Raw genomic sequence first — 15,717 nt, 5'->3', positions numbered from 1 at the left:
AACAAACCCATTAGAGTATTACAGATACAATTACAAAGTAGTCCCAGAGAAAGGAGGAGTTCTTACCATGACGTGTAAAGCAACCAACAAATCTTTGATGACCTGAAAACAGAGGAAAGTAAAAGTATTACAGTACAAGGTAAGGTTATTCCATGCTATTTTTAAAAATATTTTGATATCAATGAAAAATGCTAAATTCAAAAGATATGAACATTTCATTTTGCTTTGAGACCAATAAAGAATCAAATGTGATTTGCTATAAAACAGTCACGAAAAATTGATCAAATTCCATACACATTAGTCACCAGTAGTTTGCAAAATATTTTCTCATTTTAATGATCAACAAACTATAGATCTACAACAGATAAGAAAATGCACTGATCTATTTGTCATTTTAACAAGTAATAAATAATCAAATAAAAGTTATATCCACAGCAGATAAGAACATGTTTCGGATCTTTGAATACTTTCACCAGAAAGTTCTGCATATCTGAAAAATCCATAGACTTTTAGTTTGCTGATTTTTAAAAATGAGATTGTAGCAAGTGAAACGTGAATAAAGAAAAATGTTTTCTAATCAAAATAAAATGTAAATCAGAATTATAACAGCTATGGAAGTAATACAGTATTCCATACAAGCATACCGATTATATTGAATTGTGATACTGGTTACAAAGCTAGCCTAACAATAAGAAAACTTCAATCTATAATCACGATTGAATATACATATTTCGCTTATTGTTGTAAACCCATGAATTGTCATTTGATTAAATTAATACATCGGGTATATATTTTCGATTTCATAACTTTTGGTTGGTTGTTGATTAATTCTATATCAAAATGTAACCATGGTGATAGACAGAGTAAATACCCTAATTTCGTGATTTTTGTAAAGTGTTTGTTTACCTTAAATTTGGAAAATATAAAAATACATTTATTTTGTCATTTAACAACATAAATATATTAAAAGCATCTAGGCCTATTATACTAAAATAAGACCAAGGTGCCCAATTTGTGTTATTTCAAACACATAATGTCACATTGGAAGATTCTACTGAAAGAAAAGTTGTCATTATAAACATAAAAGTTTCAATTACTGTAATATCTAAGTCCATTAATGATTTTTTTCAAATCTTCGTGAATTAATTATTCAATTGTAGGAATAACACACATAATTCGTATACTTCTTCGATGATTGTAACAATCACTTGCTGTACCAAAGCAAGAAACAGTTTTATAGGCCATTCCTCTAATTTTAAATTTATAATATTTGTAACATTCGATCACTTGTTATATCTTAATAATCAACATGTTGCCAATGTTAAACACATAACACTTTGCACATACCAATATTAAATTACTCTACGTCATTCATACATAATAAATGAGTAATAAGTTAATAAAGAAGTATTTTGAAGTTAAGTTACATCAAGACAATTTCTTCAAAAGTTTGCATTGCTTGCGTTTGACCACAATTAATACCAGGGGTATTATACATGATTAGATCTAAACGATTACTTCTCTGCGTATAACAATATCAACACAGCACAAAACATTCACAATCCATTGATTGATCTACAACATTTTGGAAATTTGAAATATTGAAACGTGAATCAACAGAAATCAATTTGGCAAATCTAAGTCCCTCAAAGATGTCGTTTTACTCAATTTAAATTATGATAAAATCCCAAATATGCGGTCTAAGAGAATAAATAGCCAGGATAATGCTCCACAAACGAGTGACGTCTGTTGCTAATTTACATTCAGACTTCAAATCAACAGAAGGGGTAAACAAACTTTGAGAGGCAAATCAAATTGTCCTTTACCGTTGGAGGCACAAAGTCAAAAGGCCAAGACACATGAATAATTAAAAAGTTTCCCATTCTTTACTAATTAAGATCCAGGCTAATGTTATATAATCTCATAATATCGCTTCATGTGTGATGGAACCTTAGATTATAATTGTCATTGATATGTATGAATTACTGTATTTTTATTACAGTTTGAATATCTCTAGCCTAATTCCACAGGACTCAGTTGCTATATCTTTTAGTATAAAGAAAAGCTAGTTGAAATTCAAATTAACTCTTATTTTCTAACTTCAACGAACATTGTAGCAAAAAGTCAAGGGCAATCAACAATATCATGTCAGCGCAAGAAATGTCAGTTCAATTGTTTAATTTTTGCTACAAAATATAAAAAAATGTAAATGTAAAGATAAATGTGTTTTTAGATCAAGTACAACACCCCTGAAAAGATTCAGATGGACGAGAGAGAAGAATTAGACCAGACAGTGACTTCTAGTCTAATCAACTAATCGTGCCTAAATTGACAATACTAAATTAAAAACTGAATAGTTACATATATCAACCCGCATAAAGCAACAAGTCCCGATGAAATACATAATAAGCTCGTGAAACATTTGTAACTGAAATAACTCCACTTTTGACTATCGTAACAAAAGCGTCTCTGTGGCAGCAGGAAGTAACAGACAAATGAGAAGAAGCATTAATCACATCATTGTTTGAAAAAGGTTGACAGAATAGAAGCTTCTAATTTCGTTGACCTGCATTTGCTCTCTCTCTCTCTCTCTCTCTCTCTCTCTCTCTCTCTCTCTCTCTCTCTCTCTCTCTCTCTCTCTTTCTCTCTCTCTCTCTCTCTCTCTCTCTCTCTCTCTCTCTCTCTCTCTCTCTCTCTCGGCCAGGCGGAGGATGTCGTGTCAATTGTATTCTGAGTTTGGCATTGTCCCCGTGACTTTGTATTCTCTGTTTTTTATCTTCTCCATACTCGATTTTTCACATCATTACTGATACCTCTTTCTGCTCCTCACTATATCTATGTCAATAGTATACTACACGTTTTAATAATATGTGACAAACCTTACCAATACTGAATTTAAAAATAATTGATTTTAGTCAGATTGAACCAGATACTAAAGCTTTACATTAAATCCTAAATAATACCGTGTTGTTTTTATAGTGTATAACTCACGTTCAGAAAAATTAAAGTGACAATAATCTGCTACAAGCTGTGTGGACTGCAACAAGTAATCATCAAAAATCAATATAACAGCTTCAAAAAAAACGAAAAAAAAAACAACTAAACATGGAACGTTTCGGGCTGAATTTTCAATTCAGAAAAGTGAGTGGAGCAGGCACTTATGTTGGTAACAACAAGAGATGAAGTGAGTAGAAAAGTGCCAGAAGACAATAGAGAATAATTTTTTTTCGCGGCAGCGATGGGGTTTGAACCCGCGACCTTATTTGTACAACAAATCCGCCTGGCCTGTGAGAGGTACCAATAAGGTCGCGGGTTCAAACCCCATCACCGCCGCGAAATTTTGTTTATTGTCTATTGTCTTCTGGCTCTTTTCTACTCACTTCATCTCTTAACGTTTCGGGCTCAAACTATTCTTCAGCCAACAACATAAATCAATAAAGACATAAATATATTAATGTTGCAGATAGACGGCAGAGATATTTTGTACGTCCGCTCTGTAGAAAAATCTACAGAGAGGACCTACAAAATATCTCTGACGTCTAAATGGAATTTGGTAATGCACTCATGTCTTTACTGATTTTTAAAAATATTTGTTTAAGAAGAGTTTTGAGCCCGAAACTTTCCATGTTTGGTATTATGTTCTTTTTTGAAGCTGTTATATTCAATGTTGTTTATTAAGGGAAATTAATGGACTTTAACTACTTAATTCCCAATATTATATCTTCAGCCGTTTTAACTTTGAAGTCCATTTTTAAAATCTAGTAAAACCCGACATGAAGTCAATTTCAGACGGCGATCACTTTATATATGTTCACCTAATTAGGTAATGCATATTTCCTTAGAACCACCATCTTCTTTACCTAAAATGACTGTCAACAATGGACAACCCGTTGCTAATGGTGAAGTTGTAACTGTGACTAGCGGTGAACTTGTCGTGGTCACGTGCCAAGTATATGGCGGTTATCCAGGGGTCAACAAGGTCACCACGAAATGTGCTGGTAAAGAAAATGTCTACAATGGAGAAACAGCTACACAGAATATACATGTAGGGAAGGAAGATAACAACAAAGGATGTTTATGTCAGGCTGATCATGTGACCGGATGTTATGATAAAAAGTCTGAGTTAACTTTGAATGTCCAATGTAAGTAAGAAAGGATGGAATAGAAAACAATGATAAATGACATACATGTTAATTAACACATTATAATATTGAATAGTGCAATACATATTAAATAATAATTTTCCCAATATCACGATGACCTAAAAGCTATGACTGAAGAATTACATATTTATGAAATAGTGGTGAAATGATGTTTAAAAATAATTATAACTGTGTAGAATTAATAAAATTTCAGAATTTTTATGTCTTAGTGACTGCAATGCATAATTATTAGAACAAGGCTTTTATATCAAAGTTTAAGACCCATTGCTCCTCAGTAGAAAATGGTGAAAGTTTGTATATTACAGATAGTCCATTAGACGGAGGAGGTTAACATTGGTTGATAAATACGATGAGATAAATTAAGTTCTATGATATAATCATTTTGAACCTTATTTTTATTAGGGCCACATATCTTTGAAATTTTCAATAAAATATTCTAAAGTAATTTCCTTCTGTGGAGAAAAAATGCGCGTATTCTTTCAAATAATTTCATACATTTTCTTAGTTTTTTTTAAATATTATGTTAATATCAATATAATTAAGAACTTTCATCAGTTTATCAACTGCTTTTGTTTTGGCAAGAAATCTAACAAGTGTCGACTTTTATAAATTTTTGTCACCAAGCAGAAAGAAACAAAAATATGATGCTAAAGACAATATATAGTTCTTCCCTCTAAAAGATAAGTCAATTAATATCACATGTTATAATTCCAACCACAACGTGAATTTTGACCCAATACAGACACGGCCACAGTGGAGGAATACAAAGCCAACTCAGAGTCTTCAGAACTGACGGTATCAGCTGATGACACGGTGACTTTTGTGTGTCGTGCCGAGGGTAATCCAAAACCTGATGTGTCAATACAAGGTCAAAGGTCAGATGAATTTGACAATACAGAAGACCAGATATGGGGATTATATGGCATTACTAAAACAGCAACGAAAAAGATGTCATGCAAGGATACAGAGATTTATAGGTGTGTGGCTGACAATAAGATTGGAGATGGAACGAATAATAGGGATATCAGTGTCTTTGTCAAATGTAGGTATTTATAAAACTATATTTGTAGTAATAATAATTTCCTTTATGATAGATTGTCTTTATTTGATGCTTTAGGATGCGTAACGGGGTGGCAAAAGTTATTTCAAAGTCGCTTGGATTGCGTATTTTTGATTAGCAAGAGACATTGTTTTAACATATCAGCCTTTGTGATAATAGAATATTATTCAAGTAGTGCCAGACTGTAGCCATCTTTAATTTATAGCCTGAAACTGACGAACAAATGACGTCAAAAGACCAGTCTTTGACCACAAAAGAAAACAAATCGGGAGTTGTATTCAATAGTTCAACCAATGGGTCTCCTTTTTCTATGACCATTACTAACGAAAACTCACTAGTTGGTGGAAAAAGCAAATAATGACGTCAAAAGACCAGTCCTATTGGGTTTCAGTGTAAGGCCATAGCTTAACGATAGCTACCGACAGAATCGGCTTGCAACAGCGAGGTTGAAAGATCAAATCTCGCTATAATTCAAGCAAAATTGGCGTCTTTAATCCATATTTCTTGACGTTAATCATCTAATATATCGCAGCGATATCTCCATTTCAAAGAAATAAAATTCATGAGCGCCTTAGGAGCAAAATGATTAGTCATAAATGCTGATTATTACTGATCATGTGACCGGATGTTATGATAAAAAGTCTGAGTTAACTTTGAATGTCCAATGTAAGTAAGAAAGTATGTAAGAGAAAACAATGATAAATGACATATATGTTAATTAATACATTATAATATTGAATAGTGCAATACATATTACAAGATTCTTTTCCCAATATCACGATGACCAAAAAGCATTTGTAAACAATATGAGAGAATCTACGGATTAGTTATACACATACACACACAAGAAGAAGAAGAAGAAGAAGAAGAAGAAGAAGAAGAAGAAGAAGAAGAAGAAGAAGAAGAAGAAGAAGAAGAAGAAGAAGAAGAAAAAGAAGAAGAGAAGGAGGATTAAGTAGAGAATTGAAATTTTAATGTTAAGAAGGAATAGTCACGGAAATAATTTTTCATTACACAGAGAACACTCTATCTACAAATTAAAAAAAAAAGACAACTTTATCCCATTTGATCCCAGGTGTGCCAGAGCTTCCATCAGACTTTGATACAACAGAGTACACATCAAAGAATGGGACAACTTTGAATGTAATCATTCCCATCATTGGTTACCCCAAACCACAGGCATACACTTTGAAGAAAGTCTCAGACAATAACATCTCAGACAATAACAGAAGAAGAAGAAGACGTGCTGTGACAGCAGAGATAGTTGATGACAGCATGTATTATGTGTCATATGTACCAGGGCACGTCCCAGAAGGCACTTTAGATTTACACATTTTTAGAGTTACTACTAAAACTGTTGGTCAGTATGTGTTGACCATTGATAACGGGATTGGTGATGGATTGGACTACAGCTTCAACGTCACGATAGCAACAGCAGGTGCGCAGTCACACAAAAAATCATTTATTATATTATTTATTTTATTTATTTTTCTTTTAACTGTGTAACAATTGCAGTCGGTGTTATGACTCTTGTCTTTCTATCTATCTATTTATCTATCTATCTATCTATCTATCTATCTATCTATCTATCTATCTATCTATCTATCTATCTATCTATCTATCTATCTATCTATCTATCTATCTATCTATCTATCTATCTATCTATCTATCTATCTATCTCCCTCTCTCTCTAACTCTCTCTCTCCCCCCTCCCTCTCTCTCTCTCTCTCTCTCTCTCTCTCTCTCTCTCTCTCTCGAATAAAGACATAATTTCATTATTTCAAGTAATGCAAAGTAATCTCGACAAAAAACCAAAACAAATCTCATGATGGTGTTCTAGACCCACCTAGGTGTTAGTTGGCACAGCACACTAGGTACGCAACTGTGTATCATAAGGATTAGTACACTTGATTTCAAATATCAAACTTCGGTCTTGTTGGTTTGTTCATCCAGCAGTATATATATATATATATATATATATATATATATATATATATATATATATATATATATATATATATATATATATATATATATAAGCAACGTTATTTTCCCCAGTTTAAGCTATTGCTAAGGTCTCATTACTTTGACAATGGAATGATTGTTCCAAAATTTCAGTCATCTTGAACGTCTTTGACTCCCATTTTTTAAAATCGTATACTTCAGTTACTATAACTATTTAGAAGTCCTCTACATACTTGATCATTTCTGGGTGAATTTCATTGATTCCTTGCACTTTATAGTTATTCAATTCTGATATTGCACACTTTATTTCATCGGTTGTTATTTGGTCATTATTGAGATCTAGTATATGTTCAAAGTGGTCCCATTTCGAATTAAATTATTGTCCATGCTTTACACGAAATTATCTTAAGTTCGCTGGCAATCATTAATGAAAATTTCCTGAATGACAAGACTTATCCCATTCTTTAGTTCAATGTTGTTTTCAGGTGAGTTTAATACAATTTGTAAATTAAATATCCCCACGACAAGAGTGACTTAAGTCTGGAGAATGAAGAGACCGGTTGTTTTCAGTACAAGTTGAAATTATACGCTTAACAAAGTGATAATCTAAAAAATGTAGGGTGCAGTAGCTATATCTCTTTTGCTTTGCTAAAATAAAAGCGACTAGGAAAAGGTCGATTCCTCTGATCACATATTATCCTTGATCTTGGACTTTAAGAAGTGCACAAGCAATATCTTCTTAGATGTTAGGCTAATCTTTAGTTTATTTCAGAAAAGTAGCAATGACTATCCCGCACAAATCTTTGGGCCTCTTTTTCGCTCACGAAGTGCCCGAATTCGCGTCAAAATATGGGACGAAGCCGTTTCGTACATGCTATTTTTAAGAATTAATTACGACGCTGTTTATAATTGAATATGACTGAAAGTTGGCACACAGTTAGAAAAGAGGTCATTTTAGATTATGACAAGCGACAAAACTCGTACAATAACCAGAAGACCGTTAAAAATAGATTTTTACTCTTTGGAGTACAATATTTCTAAAACTACAAAGAGGAGAGGTTTTGTCGCTCATAAGGTTATATATGCACATTTCTTCTATTTGTATTTCAAATTTCATTCGATTATGTTGCATTTCAATGAGTGAAAATATGGAGACGGCCATTTTGCTCCACCATCGCGCGACACGAAAATGACGTGAGCGAGGCAAGGCTGCCAGATGGCCAGACTTTAACCTGACCAAATTCGACTTCAAAAGTGGCTAAATAGAAAATCATATGGCTTTCAATATCAAAACTGGCCCACTTAAAATGAACTAAATTTTAACAAACAGAAAAATGAATAGACTAGGATAAATGTCACTGAGACAAACATAGATGAATAAAATGTAAAAAAAAAAAGAAACAAAATTATACACTTGGCCACACACGTGGCCATCTGGCAACCTTGTTCGCGACGACGGATGACACAAATCCTCGCGCGCTTTTTAAAAAATTAAGGTATTGTTTCATTGTTATGTCATAGGGATAGTAGATTAACACATTCTCTCTCTCTCTCTCTCTCTCTCTCTCTCTCTCTCTCTCTCTCTCTCTCTTCTCTCAAATAAATACTAGAACTAACATAAGCCATGGTCTCACGGGACTGATTGATAATAATTCAGCAGGCATTTTTCGTGTCATTTGTATGGGTTGTAGACACAAGAGTACACTTCGGAAAAGTTCCAAATGATCAATATTATGTATATTTTAAAACAAATTTATAGTTGACCCTAGCCATACAGCTCTAAAACTATACAAGTTAGAACTCTTCTGATGTCTTCATCATATTTTCTGATAATTTTGCCATAAAATTGCCAAGTTGTAATATTTAATTCCACGTATTAAGCGAGATACAGGCACAAACCAGAATAAAACGCAGAAAAAGCGTCCCATATGTTCCGTATATTTTTCTCTTTGTCAGTCATCCAAATAAATGACATCTTTGAAACTGCATAACTTTGTTATATATTAATGGATTTTCATAATTCAAAAAGATTTTTACTCAGTGGAGATAGGGCTTTGATTTAAGAGTAGTATTTCCTACAAAAATATAAAATAAAAATTGTCATCGTCATTGCTACAGAAAAGTGAATGGACCAGGCACTGTGTTAACAACAAGAAATGATGTATGTATGAAAGTGCCAGAAGACAATTGAGAATAAAAAATTCGCGGTGGCGATGGGGACTCAAATCCGACCTTACTGGTACAACTCCGCCTGGCCCGGGAGAGCGTGACTCTATCGTATGAGCTATCTACGATCCCAAAAAAGGTCGCTTTTAACCTGGTCATTATTAGAGCCTTCACTCCCTGACTACTTGAGGCCACGTGTTCAACACAGATATAAACGCTCTCCCGGGCCAAACAAGTTGTCGTACCAGTAAGGTCATTTTTTGCCTTTAGTTTACTCATGTTTTATTAATCTTGTCAGAGGATAAAATGCCTGTCAAATCCAGGTTTAGTAACATGTTTTTGAAAGGCACTTAAAGTACTCGTCAATTATCTAAATAGATCAATTCTACATGTTATTCTAAGTGTGTATCAAGATATTTTTACAGAATAACTGGCGAGACTTGTTTTCACAATTAACGGTTGCGTGTCAATTTAAAAGCTTCAATTAAAAGATTAATTGATCCCAGGATCTGTCGGGCCTTTACTTAATTAAGCTGTAACTGTCAAATAACTTACAAGTTACCGATGATCAATAAAAGATGAATATATCGGGACCCTGTAACGCGATGGAGACGTAGTGAACATGAATTATTGCCAGGCATGTGAGCTCCTTACTCCTTTTATAATCAGCTTTTTATTGAGCTTCTGTTTTCACTTAATATTATTCTTTTCATTGAAACAGTGTTACATACGTAAAAATATCGCAGTTCATTCTCTCAAACGATTTCTTAGAATAAATACATAAAAAGAAAGAATTAACTTCCCGTCAACTTGAGCAATGTGAACAAGTACCATATTAACTTCAGTGATTTTCAGAAGGCTTTTGACAGTACTCATCATCCGCCACATTGGAAAATACGAACAGTCTATGGATTCTTAAAGAGAGTCATCAGCATACATAAAATTTGTACAAAGAAAATCAGTACTCTGTACGCCATGACGGAAAATGTAAATGATTAAGGTACAGAAGGGAGGCAATTAGTGATATGTATTCTCACTTACATTCTTTCTTGTTGTTATTTATTGGGTTGAGAGGAAAATGACGTACAGGGGCCATGCAAGTGAAATAGTATGGTGAAGGAGACAAGACTTTAAGATTTCGACATTTCCAAAGACATCACACTTCTTTCGCATACCCAGAAGGATATTAAGAAAAACATAAAAAGTGTATCAAGAAATGTATGACTTAAAATACATACTGACAAAACAAAAGCCATGAATGTAAAGACAAAGAGCAAAACAAGTTGTCAAAATCCAAGACCAATCTGGAGGAGGTGGAACACTTCAAATACCTGGGCAGTTACATATCGACATATAGCAACATTGATACAGAAGTTAGTACTGGAATTGGACTTGCAAGATGCACTTATAATGGGATCATAAATAGTTGGAGATCATCATCCTTTGTAATCAATAGTTAAGTTTCCTAATGTTAAATTTACCATTTATATTAATTCTTAACGCACTTTTTACTAAAAGACTAAATCGTGTATTTAAATGAACCATTTTTATCATAAATAATATAGTATTTTTTGAAAATGCGATTACGGTAGATCATGTCACGATTTTGTTTTACAGAGATAAAGAAAGATGACAATGATGATAGTCTCATGGACGGTATTGGAATTTGGCTTGTTATTGGATGTGTAATCATGGCCATTATTTGCTGTATTATTTGGATAGCAGGTATTATTGCTCCCAACCAGGAGATAGAACAATAAATATGCTTAATTTTTCTTGTAATGGGTTAAATTTTAAAAATGAAATATAAATATATGAAAATTAAAAATTATTTTGTTCATGTAATTATGCCATATATCAAGATTCGACACTTCCGGTTATACATTTAGAAGCTATATTTTATTTTTCCCTATCGCTTTTACGATAGTTCTACTTAGATTCCATACTTCGAAATAGTAGTAGTAGTAGTAGTAGTAGTAGTAGTAGTAGTAGTAGTAGTAGTAGTAGTAGTAGTAGTAGTAGTAGTAGTAGTAGTAGTAGTAGTAGTAGTAGTAGTAGTAGTAGTATCAAATTTTGTTGGTTCTGATGTAAGTAATACTTGCATTTACGGAAATTTTGTTTCCACATATTTTAAGAAGACAATTGTTAGTTATTTTGAAGCTATACTAACAAAAGCAATAATCTGTTAAGCGAATTATGGTGATAGAAAATAAAAGTGAATATGCCAACCAAGTAAATCTAAGGTTTAATATAAATTCATTTAGCAAATTAGTTGTCAACAACTCAATAATAATTTACTATATTGCCCATAAGATATTCTAAAGCATTACATATTCAATTTCGACGAAGTTTATTTACCTCAGTGAATTACTTATTTATGTTTCAGTTACAAAGTGGAGACGATCACATAATAATGTCACGAAATTACAAACGTCAACAAACAGTTTAGAACCACAACATCAACCAGAACCACAATTTCAACGACAACAACAACAACAAGTAATACTATTACAACAGCAACAACACCAAGATGGCGTACAGGAATCCCATTACCAAGAGATACGTCTAGACAACTACGACATGTTGAATATTAATGATATGCAAAATTCTTACAGACTACGGGATATGTCTCAAAAATATACTGAGAATGTACTTAACGGTGCAGACAATCATGCCATGCAGAATGACACAACGATAATGAATTCTTCAGGCAGATCCTACGTCAGTGAAGATTGCGATCCCTACGTAGAACCAGACAGCCTCAACAGACCGAGTACACCGAATGCGCCAATGCCAGATGTAAAGGAAAACTACGTAAATGTCAGTGTTCATCAACCAAGTGAAGATTGCGATTCATACGTTGAACCTGACTGTCTCCACAGACCGAGTACACCAAATGCGCCAACGCCAGTTGTAAAGGAAAACTACGTAAATGTCAGTGTAAATCAACCGATTGAAGATTGCGATTCCTACGTTGAACCAGATGATCAAGATATGTTGAATGCCCCGAATGTGTCAAAGTCTGTTGTGAGGGAAATGTATGTGAATGTTGATGTAACTCAAACAAACACGTCTGTTCATGGGCAATGAGATTACTGGAATTAGCCTATGATGAAGGACAATGATTGCTACCTACAATTAAGGCTGCTGTCGGTTTAAAACAATAACAACAACTCGAATTTACAAATCTAACGCTTCTTTATTTAGTTTTCTACCGATCACACTCACTTTTCTCGTGCACCATTTCGGTTTTTTTTCAATACAATCAATTACATGTGACGTAATTATCCAAGATAATAGTTTGCACATAATCATTACATCCCTCTTCTGATATCAAGATCAATATTTATTTATTCGACAAAATAATCTTCTAACCATCTGGGTGGTCGTCTATCCCTCAACTTTCTTTGTCCAACAAAACCGTTCTCTTTCGAACATCCATCTTTATCACCCTGAACCTCGTTCCTTGGATTGCATCACTCAATTTCTACTTCGCTTTCGTCATTTGCATTGTCTTTTTCTTTCTGTCTGTTTTCATACATATTAATGTATAACAGCTAACTCTGACCCAATGACCGTAACTTCTGCTTTTCCCTATTCATCGTTACATCGACAACATCTCTTGTTTTATAAGCATTTTTTTGTATTCTCTCTTTCTGGCAACACAACATTTCATCTGTCTGACAATCTGGTGCTATAAGTGTAGACAACATCCACAGCCACGACACTGAAACATTGAGGACTGATTGTACAAAGAAAACATGACATTAACCGACCTCCCAGTAGGGGCGCTTAAATGACCTAAATAGTGTCGAAAGCGCCGTTAAACACCTAAAAAACAAACAAACTGTATGGCATCCTACCAAGCTTAGGTCAGAATTCTTCTCAGACGACCAATTTCTGACATGCGGTAACAACTAACGCCAACACGAACATTAACAAATATTAACACCTATTTTACTGTTCACAGTTCACACATACTGTGTTCACGATATCCCCGAGAATGCATTTCCATGAACTCTATCATCTACATTCTTGTTACAGAGCTTCCTAATTCGCCTTGTAGTTTCACGTCCATAATAAATAGATTTTCTAGCGTGTCGCCCTCCTTTCCTTGGCACAATGACTGGCGAAATGACCTTAACTACTACATGCGTAACAGGTTGGTTTAATCCAATAGTTAATATGACTGCACCCGGACAATTAAAAGAACTTATCGTCGACAATACGCATTGGTACCCTGCTTGAGCTCCTGCCAAGGCAAACTTACTACAATCGACAAAGGCTTCAACTGGACAGACGTAGATGTAGGCAATCTAGCAACGAATGCACGTTATAAAAAGGACTCGTTTTCATACTATCCAATTAATGATACAAATCTCCTCAAGTCAGCAACAAAAACATTAACACTTCCTTTCGTCTCTAACACTCCTCTCTGTAACTATTCATCTGCACCTAACGCTTTCATCAACCTACCCACGAGGTTCACATTATGTAATTTGTCCCCATCAGAAAATTGCTCATACACTAGCTCAGACCCGGAACAAATCAACGGCACAAACGTATCTAAACTGGAAACATTTTGTGACTTTGCCACCAGCTCTAGCTTTCCAAGCCATTCATAAAAATGGCCAGCTAGTTACCGATTCCTCAATATTTTTCACATTATCTTTCAATCTTACCGGTCATTTCTACACACGAATTATAATCGAAATATCTTGTGAGTTTAAAACAATAACACCAACACTAATTTACAAATCTAATGTTTCTTGTGTATTTCTCTACTGATGACCTTAACATCCTACATGCACTACTTCCACTCCTACTTCAATTAAATCAATTAAATGTGTACGTAACTATGCAATATACTAATGCGCACACAATCACCACAAGTTCAGACAATCATGCCGTGCAAAATCAGACAACCACAACTAATGTTTCAGACAGGTCCTCCGCCATTAAAATATATCATTCTCTATGCAAACGTGAAAAAGTGCACAGGAACTCTTATCAGTATTGTAATCATACCAAAACTAATTTTAAATTGTGATATACACTTATCGGTAGTGTAATTATGTCAAAACTCTAGAAATATTATAATCTTATCAGTAACTATGACAAAACTAATTTTAAAAATTATGTACTCTTATCAGTATTGTAACTATGTCAACCTAATTTTAGAAATTATGTACTCTCTCAGTATTGTAACTATGTCAAAACTAGTTTTAAAATTATATATATATATATATATATATATATATATATATATATATATATATATATATATATATATATATATATATATAATATATACTTCCTACATGTTGATCTTTAAACATATTTTACATTAACACGAATATGTTTTCACACAATACTCATTAACTATTTTCTCCATAAAAAATGCTAACGCATTAAATGTTCTCCATATATTGTCTGTATAACTTAAATTACGGTTTCTTCCTTTTACAAATCCAAGTAGATAAGCTATTTGTAGATCCATGTAAATAAGCTTTATATTTTTCCAATGCTGATTATAACTTTACGATATAACTTATGATAATAATTTATAATCTTTCTTCGATAATAAATATATTTTCATTATTGACCTTTAGTAAATTGAAACTGAAAACGTCTCTCTGTGTCAAAAACTTCATTCAATCTTAATTTATGCTTCTTTGGTACGTCGTTTTGTTTCTTTTATTTTGTATTCCACGGAGACAAAAAATTCATCCGTCAAAGATGGCGCGTGTTTGTTACTGGTTGCTTCACAATGAGGTAACACTTCAAATTGTTTCATGCATGCGTCTGCCAAACAGTAAATGAGTTAGATCTAGTAGTCAACTGTGACTCCATACATACAAATACTTGCTTTGTATTTTCAAGTTTTTTTATGACGCTTGTGAAAAGTTAATTTCATTTCAGTGCTTGCAGAAATGAGAAAAATATGGTAGTAAAGAAAAAACAAAAGATCTAGAGTTACAGCAATTCACCTGAGAAAATGTAAGACATATGATACTGGTTCAACAGAAGTATATTCCAAGAGCAACTATCTCTGTACCTAGTATTGAATCAACTAGAAATCCAATTCAGAGACAGACAAAGATTCCCACAAAAAATACATTCAAAACAAAAACTACATACACAAAACGGGGTGATTTGAATGTTTGTTCTTAAGGTTGGTTTTTTTTTTTCGGCGCTCGTAACACATTTATGTCATATTATCGCCAGTGCATAGTAAAACAATGGGATTGCCCTCAAATTCTGGATATACAATCAAAATCATACCCGAACAACGAATGGAAAGGGGAATGGTTTGAGCAACGATTAGATTAAGATTATGTACTCTGTTTGAGATCATCCAAA

At 33.5% G+C, this 15,717-nt stretch overlaps 1 protein-coding gene across 1 annotated transcript; it reads left to right on the top strand.

Annotated features, from left to right (window-relative positions):
• LOC144960138 (uncharacterized) lies at positions 1-14,190 on the top strand. The gene is made up of 6 exons (XM_078893121.1): positions 1-139; positions 3,843-4,142; positions 4,906-5,205; positions 6,299-6,661; positions 10,972-11,079; positions 11,741-14,190. The coding sequence occupies exons 2-6, from the start codon at positions 3,866-3,868 to the stop codon at positions 12,442-12,444; spliced, it is 1,752 nt and encodes a 583-aa protein (XP_078749247.1). The 5' UTR covers positions 1-139; positions 3,843-3,865; the 3' UTR covers positions 12,445-14,190.
• Positions 14,191-15,717: the final 1,527 nt, after the last annotated feature.

The sequence above is a fragment of the Berghia stephanieae genome, chromosome 14 (genome assembly GCF_034508935.2).
Source record: "Berghia stephanieae isolate SIO BIC M18660-M18661 chromosome 14, UCSD_Bste_1.3, whole genome shotgun sequence".
In the NCBI taxonomy this organism is placed as follows: domain Eukaryota; kingdom Metazoa; phylum Mollusca; class Gastropoda; order Nudibranchia; family Aeolidiidae; genus Berghia; species Berghia stephanieae.
Note: the sequence above shows the minus strand (reverse complement) of the source record. Positions and strands in the feature narration are given on the sequence as shown.